We start from the raw sequence: 14,111 nt of genomic DNA on the forward strand, positions 1-14,111 counted from the left end.
ATACATTGTGACAATCAAAGTACTATGGATTTGAGCAAGAACTCAATGTATCATTCTCAAACAAAGCATATCGATATCCACTATCATTGGATACACGATGTGACTAAGCATAAATTGTTTAGATTGGTGAAGATTCACACAAAGGAGAATCGAGCAGATATGTTTACAAAGGTTGTCATGCCAAAGAAGTTGAATCTGTGTAGAGACATAGTTGGTTTAGATGGTGGGTGACCATCAAGTTTTTGACATGCGGATGGAGGGGAAAAATTGTGAGGGTCCAGCCTTTTTTCTCCTAAAGCTGCTCTATTAGGGTTTTTTCAACCTTAAAGAGCATTATAAATAGATGTTTAATTTTAATCTTGCATTATATAACACACATAAGAGACAACATAGGTTTTTAAGACTCCAAGAGAGAGTTTTAGAGAAGTTTTTTTGTGTATAAATTTTGTAGTAAATAATATCTCTTTTTCTTCTCACTTTTCGTGCTTTTTTGTCTCTTTTTGTTTTTGTATTGATTTTGTGTGTTTTTCGTGATCAAAAGATCACAACTAATTTTTGCTCAATACAAGTCTATTGTAAAACCTATCATCAAGAACCAACTCAATTGGGTCTTGGACATTAAAAGAGAGATAGTTCTTCCTTAATTCTCCCAAATTATTTACGTATGGCTCATGTACACCCATATAGTGACTGTCAATGCATGGTATGTAATCACTAGAAAATTAAAGCAAAAATGCCTAAAAATGAGCCATCCTAATCAAATAAAAATTAAAATATCTCATAGGGCTTATGAAGTTGAGTATGTGTTTTTTCAACAGAAAATGTATTTTTATCATTTTATTTATAAAATGACTAAATAAATAGCAAAGGCTCCGCAGTTCATGGTTAAGCCTTTTGAGTCACCAGAATCAAGAACGAAGACAGCTATTCAGTGTCAAATCTCATGGAAAAGTCAGAACAAAGAAGTTGATTCTGTTTTGAACTTTTCTTAAGATTTGGTTGGTGTTCTTCTCTTTCAATCATTACCAGATCTAACCATTTTGAGTCCACTTGGTTGTAATTCATCATGATATCTCTTAGTTTTTGTACCTTCTTGTTCTACATTTGGTTCTATGAAATTCTAAGCATCTTGACCATATAGAAGATGGACCCCACTATTTTTCACCTTATAAAAATCATCTGAAGAGCGATGGTACACATAGGCAGCAAATGATACGAACTTAAGTCAACTTGCTCCTAAACCCATATTATATTAGTCTAGATCGAAAAATTAAGTTTAAGTTCTTATGGAAACCTTAACCCCTAACCAGCATGTGAGTAGAAACCTTGGTATAATGAAGACGCCACAGTAGGTGATGGATGTCCTATTGATAAGTCAAAACTAAAACACTCACTCTCTATTGGTGTTTTAGGTGTTCACAAAGAACAAAGAGAATTCTTTCTCACAATTAATTTTCTGAATAATATGTAAGCTGATTTTTCATTGAAAATAAGCCTTTAAATAGGCTTTGAACGTACAAAATAAAACCCTAAAAGGATAAGGAAATTTCGGCCAATATAGAATCAAATTAGGAAATTAACTAATCTCACACCATTTCTTAATCTAATTTGTATTAATTTATTCCTTAATTTTGAAAAAGAAATTAATTAATTTACAATCAAAGTAATAAAATTCTAACTTTCCTAAAGGAATTTGTTCAGTAAATAAATAAATAAAACCAAAATAAAAGATAGTTTTCTAAAACAGAAAGTCAAATTCAAATTAGGCAACTAGTTAACTAGTTTGAATACTAAGCTAACTTTGATCAATTTCCAGGTTGTAAAGGCTCCAAATCAGATCCAATGTGCCGTGTAGGATGCCAAACAGGATTATTTATGATTCCCATACGTTTCACTTGATTAGAACAAAGAGAAAATGTTAAATTAACAAAATACAGTAAAGCCAGCAGCAAATACAGCAATTTCGGCCAAAAACTCCTTTCATGTGCAAATGGCTTCTTTGATTGCTTTTGCTTCTATCTTGACTTGATTCCAAGATCTATTAGTGATATCAATTCATGAAGTGTTGGATCCATTCCTTGCTATTCGGAGTTCAAAAATGCACTAAAACAGCTACATGGGTCCGTATCGGCCTCCACTACTTGGATGCTTAAAACATGCTTTGAATCTTTTGGTATTAATAATCCCTTTTGAGAATTGATAACTTCTTGTATAAATCCAGCCAGTTTGTCCTTAAATCTCTTGGCTTGAGCCCTAGTGATTGGCATGATCTTTAACTATATAGGATCTAGCGGGTTGTCAATTGAATGGGTATGGGAAGATTCTTATCGGCAGACTTTTCTAGTCCAACTTTACCACGAAAACATACAGCTCAAACACCAACTCTGTGATATTGCAACAAAGAGTGGACTAATTTGGTCCTAAATTTTCTTCTGCTTCATTGAAAGAGAAGTTGTTCCCATACCACATAAACACATGATCTGTGCTGCATGAATTGGCCTCCCTTTTCAAACCAATATACCACATATGACCATCTGATTTGTAAATTTCAGCATCAGAGATGGAAATGACATGTATAATGAAAACTGAAACCTGAGCTTTGATAGACTTTGTTGAAATCAACAACAATGGAAATTGTAAAACTCTTGAAGTTTGCATGGAAGCTTGACGTTTACTGATGAACACCAGTTTTGATACCTGAACCACTTTGGGATTTCATTTCCTAAATAAGAAATAACAACTGATCCATGGCCACTGTTATGTTCAAATTCCTGTACTATTGATTGTTGAAAAGATAAGTCATCTATGATTAGTTTAATTCCTTAAGCATATCATAAAAAATTAAGCCATTGTTTGGCCATGCATGAATACGAAAAACTATGTTGTGGTTTGAAAATTGAGATCTTCTTTTGTTTTTTTTTTTCCCTTTTTTAATCATTTAAGAGATTATGTTATTATAAACCAGAACACTATTTTGAATATGTAGTTTTTATTACATGATCAAAACAAGGAATTGAGTTCTTGAGAAGAAGGGGTAGAGAGTACATAACACACATTGGAAACGTCTCTTGTTAATGCTGCAGTATGAAAAATGTTCTGCTATGGATATGTTCTTGCATGAATTCTGATCCAATTCAAGATGATTATGGAATGTGCACCTTTCATGGCAAACAACATCCACCAATGATAATCCCAATGAAACACATTCACTTGCATCAATGACTGCTAGATATTGTGGAGGCTCTAGTAAATATTTAAGGCTGTTACAAAACCTTACATTGAATTGGAGCAAACCAGTTGGAAGGGGAGGCAAATTTTCATATTTTGAACAACCTGGAAAGTAAAGGATTCTAAGGAATTTCAAATTGTATATATTTTTTAGGACAAACTCAATATTCCTTCTCATATCTAGGCCTAAGAATTCTAACCAAATTAGATTTTGAACCAACTCAAGCAATTCCTTAATAGTTGTTTCACCAATTGGAATCAAATTCAAATGTTCCATAGGCTCCAAGATTTCTGGGAAGTTTTCCAATTTTGAGCATCCAGAGAATCGAGATTGTGGAGATATTTCAACTTACAAATGCTTTTTGGTAGACTTTCAAGCTCTGTACAGTTCCTCATATTAAATTTGACAAGACTTGACAAACAAGTAATTGATGAAGGCAGTTCTTTTATTGTTGTCCCACTCAAATCTAACTCTCTTGTATTCCTTGGAAGATCTTAAAGCTTCTGAAGAAAATAGCAGCCAAATAGATTGAGAACTTCCACTTATTTTAGCCTGCAAATGTTGTGTGGAAGATTCATAATGCCTTTCCAATTTTCTAGATCCAATGAAACAAGTTTATCCAGAGACCAAATTGAAGAGGGAAATTCTTCATATTTCATATTTCCCAATCCCAAGTATTTTACTCTCCCTGTTATCTCTGGTAATGCACAAGTTTAGAGAAGCCTCTCACGTTCAGAAAACTCTTATTTTCAAGATTTTGAAAATACTAAGGAATTTCAAGAAAGCTTGAACAGCCTTCAAGGTTTATACTCCTGATATTTGGTGCTTGAGAGATATCTGGGACATGAGCAGGTTCTTGGAGTAACTAAGATCTATCTTTCTTAAGTTTCCAACAAAAATAAATGACAAGGACTAGCTATAATTATTTAGCATATCTAGAGATAGGTACTTCATAATTCATATACTAAATTAAGCATAATAAATATATCGCTCTATTTCTTAGTAAGTAATTGCATATACTCTTGCCACTTTAAGTTTGTTGTTAAAATTGACCATTTTCATCAATCAAAACATGTAATCTACTAGTCAATGGAGATTATGTTTATCTTTAATGTTGAAACTACCTTTACCTCCTCCTTCAGAATAATACCCGTTATAACAAACTTAAAATGTGAGAAAATGTAGAAAAGTAATTACTAGAAAATGTAAAGTGCATATATATATATATATATATATATGTTAAAAAAAATAAATGAATAAACTATAAGGGAAAAACAACAGGATTAATGCATATACCTGAATTTCATTCCAGACTAGCTCAACTTGACTATGCACCAATTTGAGTTCAACCAGATTCTCCGTGATAAATATTGATGGTAAAGATACCAAAGGATATCCATCCCATTGAAGATACACTAGAGTATTATAAAGAGAATGAGACCTTGAGGAGTGTGCATTTTGCACTTCTTTTTTGGGTCAGATCCATAAATTTTGAGCAATCTTAGGTTATACATATTTGAGAGGACTGTCGGACACAAATCTACCTCTCTGTTAATCTTCGATGCATCTAGTAATATGCCTGCAACTGATGCAGTTCCCTAACAAAACAAAACCAAAGTGTAAAATCTCATCTAGAAAACTCATATTAGGTGGCTAACATGAAGTCCAACCATTGCAACCACAACAAATCTGTGCCATTCATTTTCACAAGAATCATATCCATTAAAGTGGAAAACACACTCCATAAACTAGTTTGATATACTCAAGTTGCTTCATAATGAATGAAAAACGATGCTTAACTAAACCATATTTTTAATCTGTTAGCTCTATGCTCCTTACTTTAGCTCATATTACCTCGCAGATTTTTCAATAATTGATATCATGTTCTGCTTTATAGCCTAAAAAATAAATAAAGAAACAAATAAAAGCATCAGATTTAAAATAAGCTGATGCTTTGAGGAAGAGTTTTAAATATGGAGGCTTCATTTTACACTGGAATTGCCACAATTAGATTGAGAGTACCATTTTCATGATGGTGGGAAGTGCAGCACCACATCAAAGATTAGTATATAACATTGAAAAGTTGCACCACTTTATTATTTTGTTAACAGAAAGGAAGTGATCCAGAAACACAATTGGCAATAACATATCTATGTCCAAAGTTGCAAGCTTAAACACCGAACCACTTCCAAAAGGCAGAGAATTGAGTAATTCAGAAGAGATGAATTATTGGGAAGAATAGAAGAATGATTAGCATTGCTGGGTATTTATATTATTTAAAATATACAAAGATTATATACATTAACAACAAAAAAGAAAAACCCATGATCCTTCCCACCTATAGCTATACATAAACAGTTTAACACAAGAAATTGAACCACATAATGTCAAAAATCATATACATCTACACTCTTGTGAGAGGAAGGATTAACAGGGGAGAAGCAGAGAGCTTTGTTTACTCTGAAAGACAAAATCTGCATCCCGTCATTCCAGGCAGGCTCAAGTATTGTGTCTTGAACACAAAGTAAGTTTAGGATACCATATAATTTCTATGGTCTATGCTAATATAGCACCAGGAATTGGAGCACTACTAATACGAGGCTTGCTTTTGCAGTAGTGCCTTGTTGAGCTCCTGTTGAAAGTTGCATCTTTTTTGGTCATCAGAAGCTGGTTTTGTTGGTTGAAATCAAGAAGACGAAGCTGTTGCTGTGACTTGGAGATGATGTCCATAAACCGAGACTTTAACATGGAAATCCAATCAGCCTTTGCCTTTCTTGGTGACAACGGCCGTTCAGATGACGATGATGATGTGTGATCAACTTGGCGGCCATCGTGGGACTTGAACGACTTCTTGTTGTTGTTGTTGTCGTTGTTGTTGTTGTTGTTGTTGTTGTTGTTGTTGTTGTTGTTGTTGGTTGTATGATGGACCTCCACCACCACATCCTCATGATCATCATCATCATCTTCATAATCATCGTCACGCTTGAGAAACAAGCCCAGCCCATTTAATGGATTGCGACCAAAAACACGATAGTAAGGCGAAGCTCGACACATAATGGAAATTTCCATCTCGGCTTGAAGATTATCATTAAACAGACCTACCACGCTTCTTTCGACTTGTTCTAAAGCCACTCTTGCAGCTTCTCTCTCTTTTTCTCTCCTCCTCCTCCTCATCTCCCTCTCTTCCCAACTCTCAAACTCTGTGTTTTTAGTCCACACAACTTCAATCTTCTTCCCCATTCCTGAAATTCGTTGCCGACTTTTTGAGTCCTAATTAATCACCCCCCCAAAATATCAACACAAAAAAGTATTACAAACACACAGACTGACAAAGATGATGATGAAATTCTCAGAGAGCAGAGAAAAATGAAAGACGGGTTTTTGGAAGAAGAAAGTAGAAACGGCGACTCTTGGACACCAAGTGAAAAGGGTAATATATATATATATATATATATATATAGAGAGAGAGAGAGAGAGAGAGAGAGAGAGAGAGAGAGCAAAGTAGGTCATCGACGATGGATTTTGTGGCCGTTGGATCTAGCTCGGATTCCTTGCTTTTGGAGGCTCTCTTCTCACTCTCAGGTGCCCAACCTAATCCATGCCCCCGTTGACCACAGTTTGACCGATTCCTCCCATCCCCAACGGTCCCTTTTCTTTCCAATTTTTGAATTTTAACCTTCTTTCTTGGATACTACTTTCCTAATTCCTTCCCTCCTAAACGGTGCGTTTCATTCAAATCTATTTTTCTTTTTATTTTATTTTTTTTCTTAGTGCTATATTGACCATACTTATTATTTTTTTTTTTTTTATGAAACTTGCAAGGACTGTATTTGGATACCAGTAAGACAAATTAAAAATATATATATAATTAAATAAAAGTCATATTCAATGAATTATCTATATCATGTGTTTTATCAGTGATTTTTAAATGAGATTTTCAGTATAAATAAAATATTTTTTTAACATAAATGAAATGTTTTTTTTTTTTTTTTTTGGGTTGGTTATAATTGATAAATTATATCTTAACTATATATAACAGAAAATTAACGGGGAAATGTAAACTAATTGATTAGTTGGAACACTTTATGTAGTTTAATTATGAAACTACCTCCTTTTATGTTTGAAAAATAAAGTTAAAACTCATTGTAGTTACGCCAAAAATGTATATCTTAGTCCATATCTTATTAACATGTTTTTTCCTATTATTAAACTCTTGTTTTTAATTCGAAAATGTTAAATTTATAATTATTCCATGCTTCACCATTTCAATAAACATAAAATATACTAATTCACCCAAAAAAAACAAAAAATGGTACTATTAGTTAACACTGCTGACACATAAAACCTAAAGAAAGATCAATCTAGCTTGATTCAGTCAAAAAAGAAAAACTAATGCCATTTCTTAATAAGTTAATTATAATTTTCTTTTCCCAGAGAAGAATTATGCAATTCAAATGGAAATCAATTTGTAACATAGATCATCCACAATGACCAAACTAGCTAAGAAATGAAAATAATTTCTTTATTATTTTTATAAAGTTTTTATCATTACCGATGAGCATCAGATATTCTTATTTTTTTCCACCAAAAAAAAAATAATAATAATAACAATTGCCAATTAGCTTTTATTGCAAAATATTATTCGGGGCTTAGCATATATTATTATTTGTGGCTCATCATCAAAGACAATAATAGTATTTTGATAGAAAGTTGATTGGCAATCGCGTTTCAAGTTTCAACGGAGAAAAGAATGGCCATTCAATGAGAAATTCAATTGCAGTTCTAGAATAATTTATTAGATTTAAATTATACACATAAAAAACATATTCAACGACAAAATATTCTCACATGGTAAAGCCTCCCATCGCGTGAAACTCATTTGAAACCCACACGATTGAAAGGCCAATAGTCATGGCCAGAAGAAAACTCATTATCAATGATTGTGGAAAACGTTTTTCAGATTACAAAAGATTAATACAAATAAAAATAAAATCACATATTTCTGGGAATCCATTAAAAAACGAGTTCTAAGAAACAGAATCTACAACCAAAGAATATAACAAGCCAAAATGAAAATACATCAAAAACCAATGAATGGATTATTATAAGGGATTGGAAGTGGTTGTCAAGTTAGAAGGCTTGCAATCACAAGTACAGATGCGTCTGGACTCTTTAACCACTCGCTGTGACCTCCGAGCATGAAGCTTTATATTCACAAGCTTACCCGCCATCTATTTACCACAACAACCAACACCCTCACAAAAATGTCCAATCCTTATCTCCACATAATATTAACAATAAAAGTATGACAGAAAATAAAACACCGACCCTCGAGAGGCGTAGGAAACTTACCATTCTCCAAACCAAATCTTCGGGACCCAATGGTTGAGCCGGACTGGAGTATATAAAGTGCTTCGAGTACTGCACAAAAATTAAATGACAAGGTCAAGACCACAATGTTATTGTCACAAGAAACATCTATTACACGATACCAATGTGAAACTGAAAAAAGAAATAGAAAAGTGTATTAAGGCTTCAAGAAACATTTGAACAACATTATTATTACAACTTATCCTTTGCTTAAACAATAAGAATAAAGCATGCCATTTGTCACCCAACATAGATGGAAACCAAAATGGAAAAAAAAAGTACAATTGCAGACCTTCGCAAGATTCTGTTGCATTTCTCTAATTTGAGCACGGCTAATACTTTTCAGATAATTTAAAAGCCATCCTGGTTGTACAGCATCACTGGATGAAACAAATAAAGCTATCTGCACAAAACAATAAAAACCTTGAGATCAGCTAGCTAAACATTAAAATTATAGTTATTAATATCATAAGATACCTATGTATCATATTGTTCCACAAAAATAATAAACGGCATAAGTGTATCAAAAATTGCAGGCTATTGTCCTATACACAACATACTCCATAACCATACGTATGTACACCACTGCATGCCATACTTGCATATACACAGACACAGATTATCAAAACCACAGTTTTTATGCAAAACAATAGCAATGATAGTAAAAGGGTGAAGTTTTTGTAGCATCTAAGGATAACAGTAATGCCATTGAAAATGAAAGTACAGAAAGTAATAAACAAATAAACAAGACTAGAAGAAAACATAACATTGATTACTGTCTATATTCATTGCATCCATAACTTTTTCAGTAACTTGACTAAAACTATAGAATAGTACTCTAACTCAAAAACCTCTAGCAGCTTGTCTTTACTCATGCTATTCCAATATATCTCCATAAATATACTAGAGCATCTTTAATTATCATCCTTCAACTCAATCTTTCTATACTACAAAGAGAAACATCAAGGAAGACAGTAAATAATACAAGCTTTTAAGATATAAAAACTAAATTAAATCAATTACCTTCCTATAGTCCAAAATTCCCTCAAAAGGAAGCTCCAACTCATCGCTTACTATTACTGGTATGCATCCACTAACTACAGCATCAAACAATCGAGCAGATGATGGAGTGTCACCAGCTGGACTTAAGCAAAAGAGAGACCTAACAGTATAAGATGAAAATCAACTACTGTGACAAAAGTAAAAGATAACCACATTGCAAAACAGAGTAAGGTCTAAATTATTGTACTTGCGCATTCCATTCTGAGCTGCTGCTTTTCCTCCATCTCCAGCTGATCCTTCCTCTATAACTACACCCTCAGCACCACTTAGTTCCATTCCTAGTTTTGCACGTATCTTCCCTCCCTGAAAGTACAACACCATGAACGGCGAAACCACATAGCAGCAACAAGGGGAAAAAGGAAAAAAAGAAAAGAAGATAAAGCAACACAAACAAGATTGTGAAACACATATATTAAAAACTGATAGAGCCTTGTCCAGGGAAAACAAAAAGACATTTCTAACTATCCCCTCGTAATACATAGCTAAGTAATAATAACATGCATTCAAGTTTTCATACATGATCAATCCCATGAAAAGCAACTTAATATACAGATCTTATTCTTAATTAGGTTTATTAGAAGTGAGTAGCTTTACATAGTATTCAAAGCATGCCAAGAATTGAGTTTCCAACTAATGCTAACATATATCATTTGAAAAATGTTGCCATGCAGTGATACCATATATCTCTTAATTTTACTTCCAGTAGGTACATAATTCAATTGAAAGTAATCTTTAAGATACACAAAAATAAAAAAAGATTCTTACGGCATTTCTTTTAAGTCGCCCACGGAAGAAAAGAATAGTGGTTCGTTTCAACTCACTTTCTGATAAGCACTTGGCATCACATAGATCAACATTGGGAACGTAGGGAAGAATTAGATCTTTCTCCAGGAAAACTTGTCCAGGCTTGTACCTAGAAGATGAGTAAAAATTACTTGAGAACAGCCTCAGAGAGTAACAATTTGCTAAAACTTAAAGCTGTTAGAAATTTAAGTCACCAGTTCCCTGTAGAGTCCATATCAGGTAGCAGCCAGATTGCATTCTTCATAAATTTTCGAACAGACTTGAAAGACCAAGGATGATGAACAGGAAGTATGTGATCCCTTCCTTCAGATCGCTTCCATGCAGGCTGATCTGTGACCCACTTCAGAACTTCCTACAACCATAGGTAATTGTACATTACTGAATCAAGAACTAAAAACATTCCTCATAAATGCTATAATGTTGTGAATTGCAGGAAACATTCTCGTGATACAGATATGGGGTAGTTCGCTCAATTGATGAGTTTTTCTTGTTGTTGGAGAACAAATCACAAAGATCAATAGTGATAAAAATAATGATCAGACATATGATAATGCAAGATTGAGTTTAATGGGCAACAAGATTTCATGTTAAAAAACAATGCAACATACAGATGCTTTGGCATTATGCTTTTTATCACAAAATTAAGGGGAAAACAACAAAAAACGATTGAGATTTACAATGTGATGTATAAAGCAAATCACAGCGATGTAACAATAAACCTTGGAAGTACACTCACACCCTGTAAAGTGCCTTGCATTGCTGTTTCTCCAACAAGAAGAAGCTGATGGTGGTGAAGAAAGGAATGTAGAAGAGGTCTGCCTCCTCCTGCCGATGAACTCTCACAACACTTTTCAAAAGCCTTTGTGATTCTGGAGCTATCAGATCCGCCCAAAGCCAATAATCAATTGAATGCTGAAAAAAAAAATTAATAAAATAAAATAAAATTATAGACTAATTTTACCTTCGCAAAATTGATTCCAAATGCACACCCAACACTCAAAATCTAAAAACGGAATACCTGCTCGATGAGTCGGTGCACAGGGCTTCCATTAGAGGTGAGATTGGAGGTCTGTCTATAGGTCTTTCTGAACAGCCATAGAAGATCATACGTAAACTTGCTCGGCATCTCATAGACATAAACCCTAATGGGCATGGTGATAGGGTAATAGGGATCCTCGTACAGCCTATGGTTTTCACTCTTCCAAATCAGGTCGTCAAGCTCATTCACACTTAATTTGGTCTCCTGAGGAAGTGGATTGGGCTTGTGGGTTAGAAGGAAATGGTCAAGCGAGGTGACAAAGGAGGTCTCGGGCAGGTAATTGAGCTTTGTGATTGAATTTTTGGGGTCAGGAAACTGACTGGGACTATGGAAGGAGATGAGGAAGAAAATGAGGGAGAGAGCAAGGAGAGCAACTGTGAACCATAATAGGATTGGGGATTTTAATCTTGGAGTTTGCTTACCAGCCATAATATCCTACTACTCTCTGTGTGTGTCCTACTACCAAAATTCAAAACCATCAAAACAAAATTCAAATCATTTGCAGAAATAAAACTGAATCGAATTCGAGGAACGACGAAGAACTAACCGAGAGTGACCAAGATCGATTAGGGTTTTGAATGGCTGAGTTTTGGGATCCAAATCAATGGAAGAAAGCTTCCAGGTGCTCTAGGAAATTCCCAACCATACGAGACGGTTTGCTCCTCCCCGGGTAAAAATAAACCCGATTTCATTCGGGTTTTTCTTTTTTTTTTTTTTGGGATATTTTTGAAAAATAGCTAAAAAAAAAAAAATTTAAAAACATGTATGTGAACAAATATATTCTTGGTTAAATTGAAAATTATGAAATAGTTTTTTTTTTTTTTTAAGCCTAAACTCATTACTCCTTTCTTAAATAAACACCCATTCACCTAAAACAAAAGCATTCTCACCGGTAAGTTTATTCTCATTGATATCTTATCTGTTTTTATTCTCTTTTTCTTATATTCTCTCACCTTTGAAGTTAAACTTAGGCAAAAAAAAATAAAATTTCTTATTAGATGAAACATTGGTGTGAAATTGTCCAACTACTCTCTTATTTTTGTATTTTCTTGTTTTTTATATTTTTTAAAAATTTTTAATATGGATATATAATAAATTAGTTTATGAGCGGTTATATTTAAGTTTAAAGATACTTAATTGACATATAGTATGAAAATGGAAGAAAAATTATGTAGAACTGAAAAATCATGAAAACCAATAAAAGTAGAGAAAAATTGACGAAAAATATAAACTTCCGTCATTTTTCACAAGTTTGTTAGGTTTCATTAGTTTTCTGCCAGTAGAAAAATATTATATTTGGTCCAAAAAAAAAAAACAAAATCAGTTTTTTTGAGATAGTTAATATGTTTGTTTAGTATTATTCATATTTTTATATAATTATTAATTTAGTTTAACGTTATTCATTTAATTTTATAGTAAAATGGAAGATGATGATATTGTAATTGTGGCTTTATATGATGGAACATTGATGCGAAATTATGGTGGTCATTAGAAGTATCAGAATGATAAAAATATAACAATTTCCGTCAGCAAAAGATGCACAAAATCAGAATTAGAGGATGAGATTTTCAATTCTATTGAGATATACCGAAATGAATATTTGCTAAAGCTAAAATGGATATATGGACAATGCGCAGAAAAGTTGGATCCTATAAAAATACGCAATGATAAGGATGTGAAATGCTTTCTTCAAAAAGTGAGAAATGAGAGATGACAATAATACGACCTCCATTGTATGTTGAAATAATTTCAAAAGTTGAACATGTATCTAGAAAAGTTCATGAAACAGTCTTTGCTTCGGATAATGGAAGTAATGATCTATCTTTTGCTCGTCCTCCAATTGGTGTTTGTTTACCACAAGTTCCTAAATATGAACCTATTGAAGCTACATTTCATGACATTGTAGTTCATGAAACTCAGTTTAGAGATCAAGTAGATGTCTTTAAATCCTGGACATCATTTAACATCCATGAAGGAGTTGATATTGGAGGTGACTGTGCTGAAAAGTTTCCTAACAAAGAGGAGTATGAGCAGTTACATAATATTAATAATTATGAGAATTGCAATGCAACAGGAGATGATGTTGATCATAATGATGTAGATTTTAAACATGATTTGCCTGACAATAATAATGATATGCATTCTGAAATGAACAATGAAGGAATTGATGATGTTAGGGTTCATCATGCTACAACTAATCACTTATCATCGAGTAACAAAAGTGGTTCTATGGCTATATTTCCATAAAAGTTAACTGGTTATGTGAGCATTGTAGTTGGATAGATATTTTGCAACAAATGTGACTTACAAAATAAATTTAGTATTTATTTAATGCGTGAAAATAAAGAGTTTAAGGTAACACAGTCATCTACACAACGCTATGAGGTTGTGTGTTTAGAAAATACTTGTAAATGATAACTGCGTGCAACCAAATTAAAAAATGGGGAAATACTTCTTGTGAGAATTTTTGATAACATACACATTTGCTCATTAAATATCATGTATCGAGAACATAAGCAGGCAAATAGGCAGGTTATTGGGCAATGTATCAAATCTAAATATGAAGAAGATGCGAATCCGTCCTAACCCGCACAACCGACAACCCGC

The 14,111-nt window shown here is 33.3% G+C and overlaps 1 protein-coding gene across 2 annotated transcripts; it reads right to left on the bottom strand.

The window, feature by feature from the left end:
• Positions 1-8,123: 8,123 nt before the first annotated feature.
• LOC107404884 (probable arabinosyltransferase ARAD1) lies at positions 8,124-12,203 on the bottom strand. 2 transcript variants are annotated; one of them, XM_016011879.4, is made up of 10 exons: positions 12,052-12,203; positions 11,484-11,963; positions 11,204-11,377; positions 10,660-10,817; positions 10,427-10,574; positions 9,849-9,964; positions 9,623-9,761; positions 8,892-9,002; positions 8,582-8,650; positions 8,124-8,460 (listed from the first exon to the last, which is right to left on the bottom strand). In XM_016011879.4, the coding sequence occupies exons 2-10, from the start codon at positions 11,931-11,933 to the stop codon at positions 8,332-8,334; spliced, it is 1,494 nt and encodes a 497-aa protein (XP_015867365.3). In that variant the 5' UTR covers positions 11,934-11,963; positions 12,052-12,203; the 3' UTR covers positions 8,124-8,331. The 2 variants fall into 2 exon arrangements, with proteins under 2 accessions (XP_015867365.3, XP_015867366.3); XM_016011880.4 differs by having other exon boundaries at positions 11,484-11,960; positions 12,052-12,190.
• Between the last annotated feature and the right edge of the window lie 1,908 nt (positions 12,204-14,111).

The sequence above is a fragment of the Ziziphus jujuba genome, chromosome 3 (genome assembly GCF_031755915.1).
Source record: "Ziziphus jujuba cultivar Dongzao chromosome 3, ASM3175591v1".
Lineage (NCBI taxonomy): Eukaryota > Viridiplantae > Streptophyta > Magnoliopsida > Rosales > Rhamnaceae > Ziziphus > Ziziphus jujuba.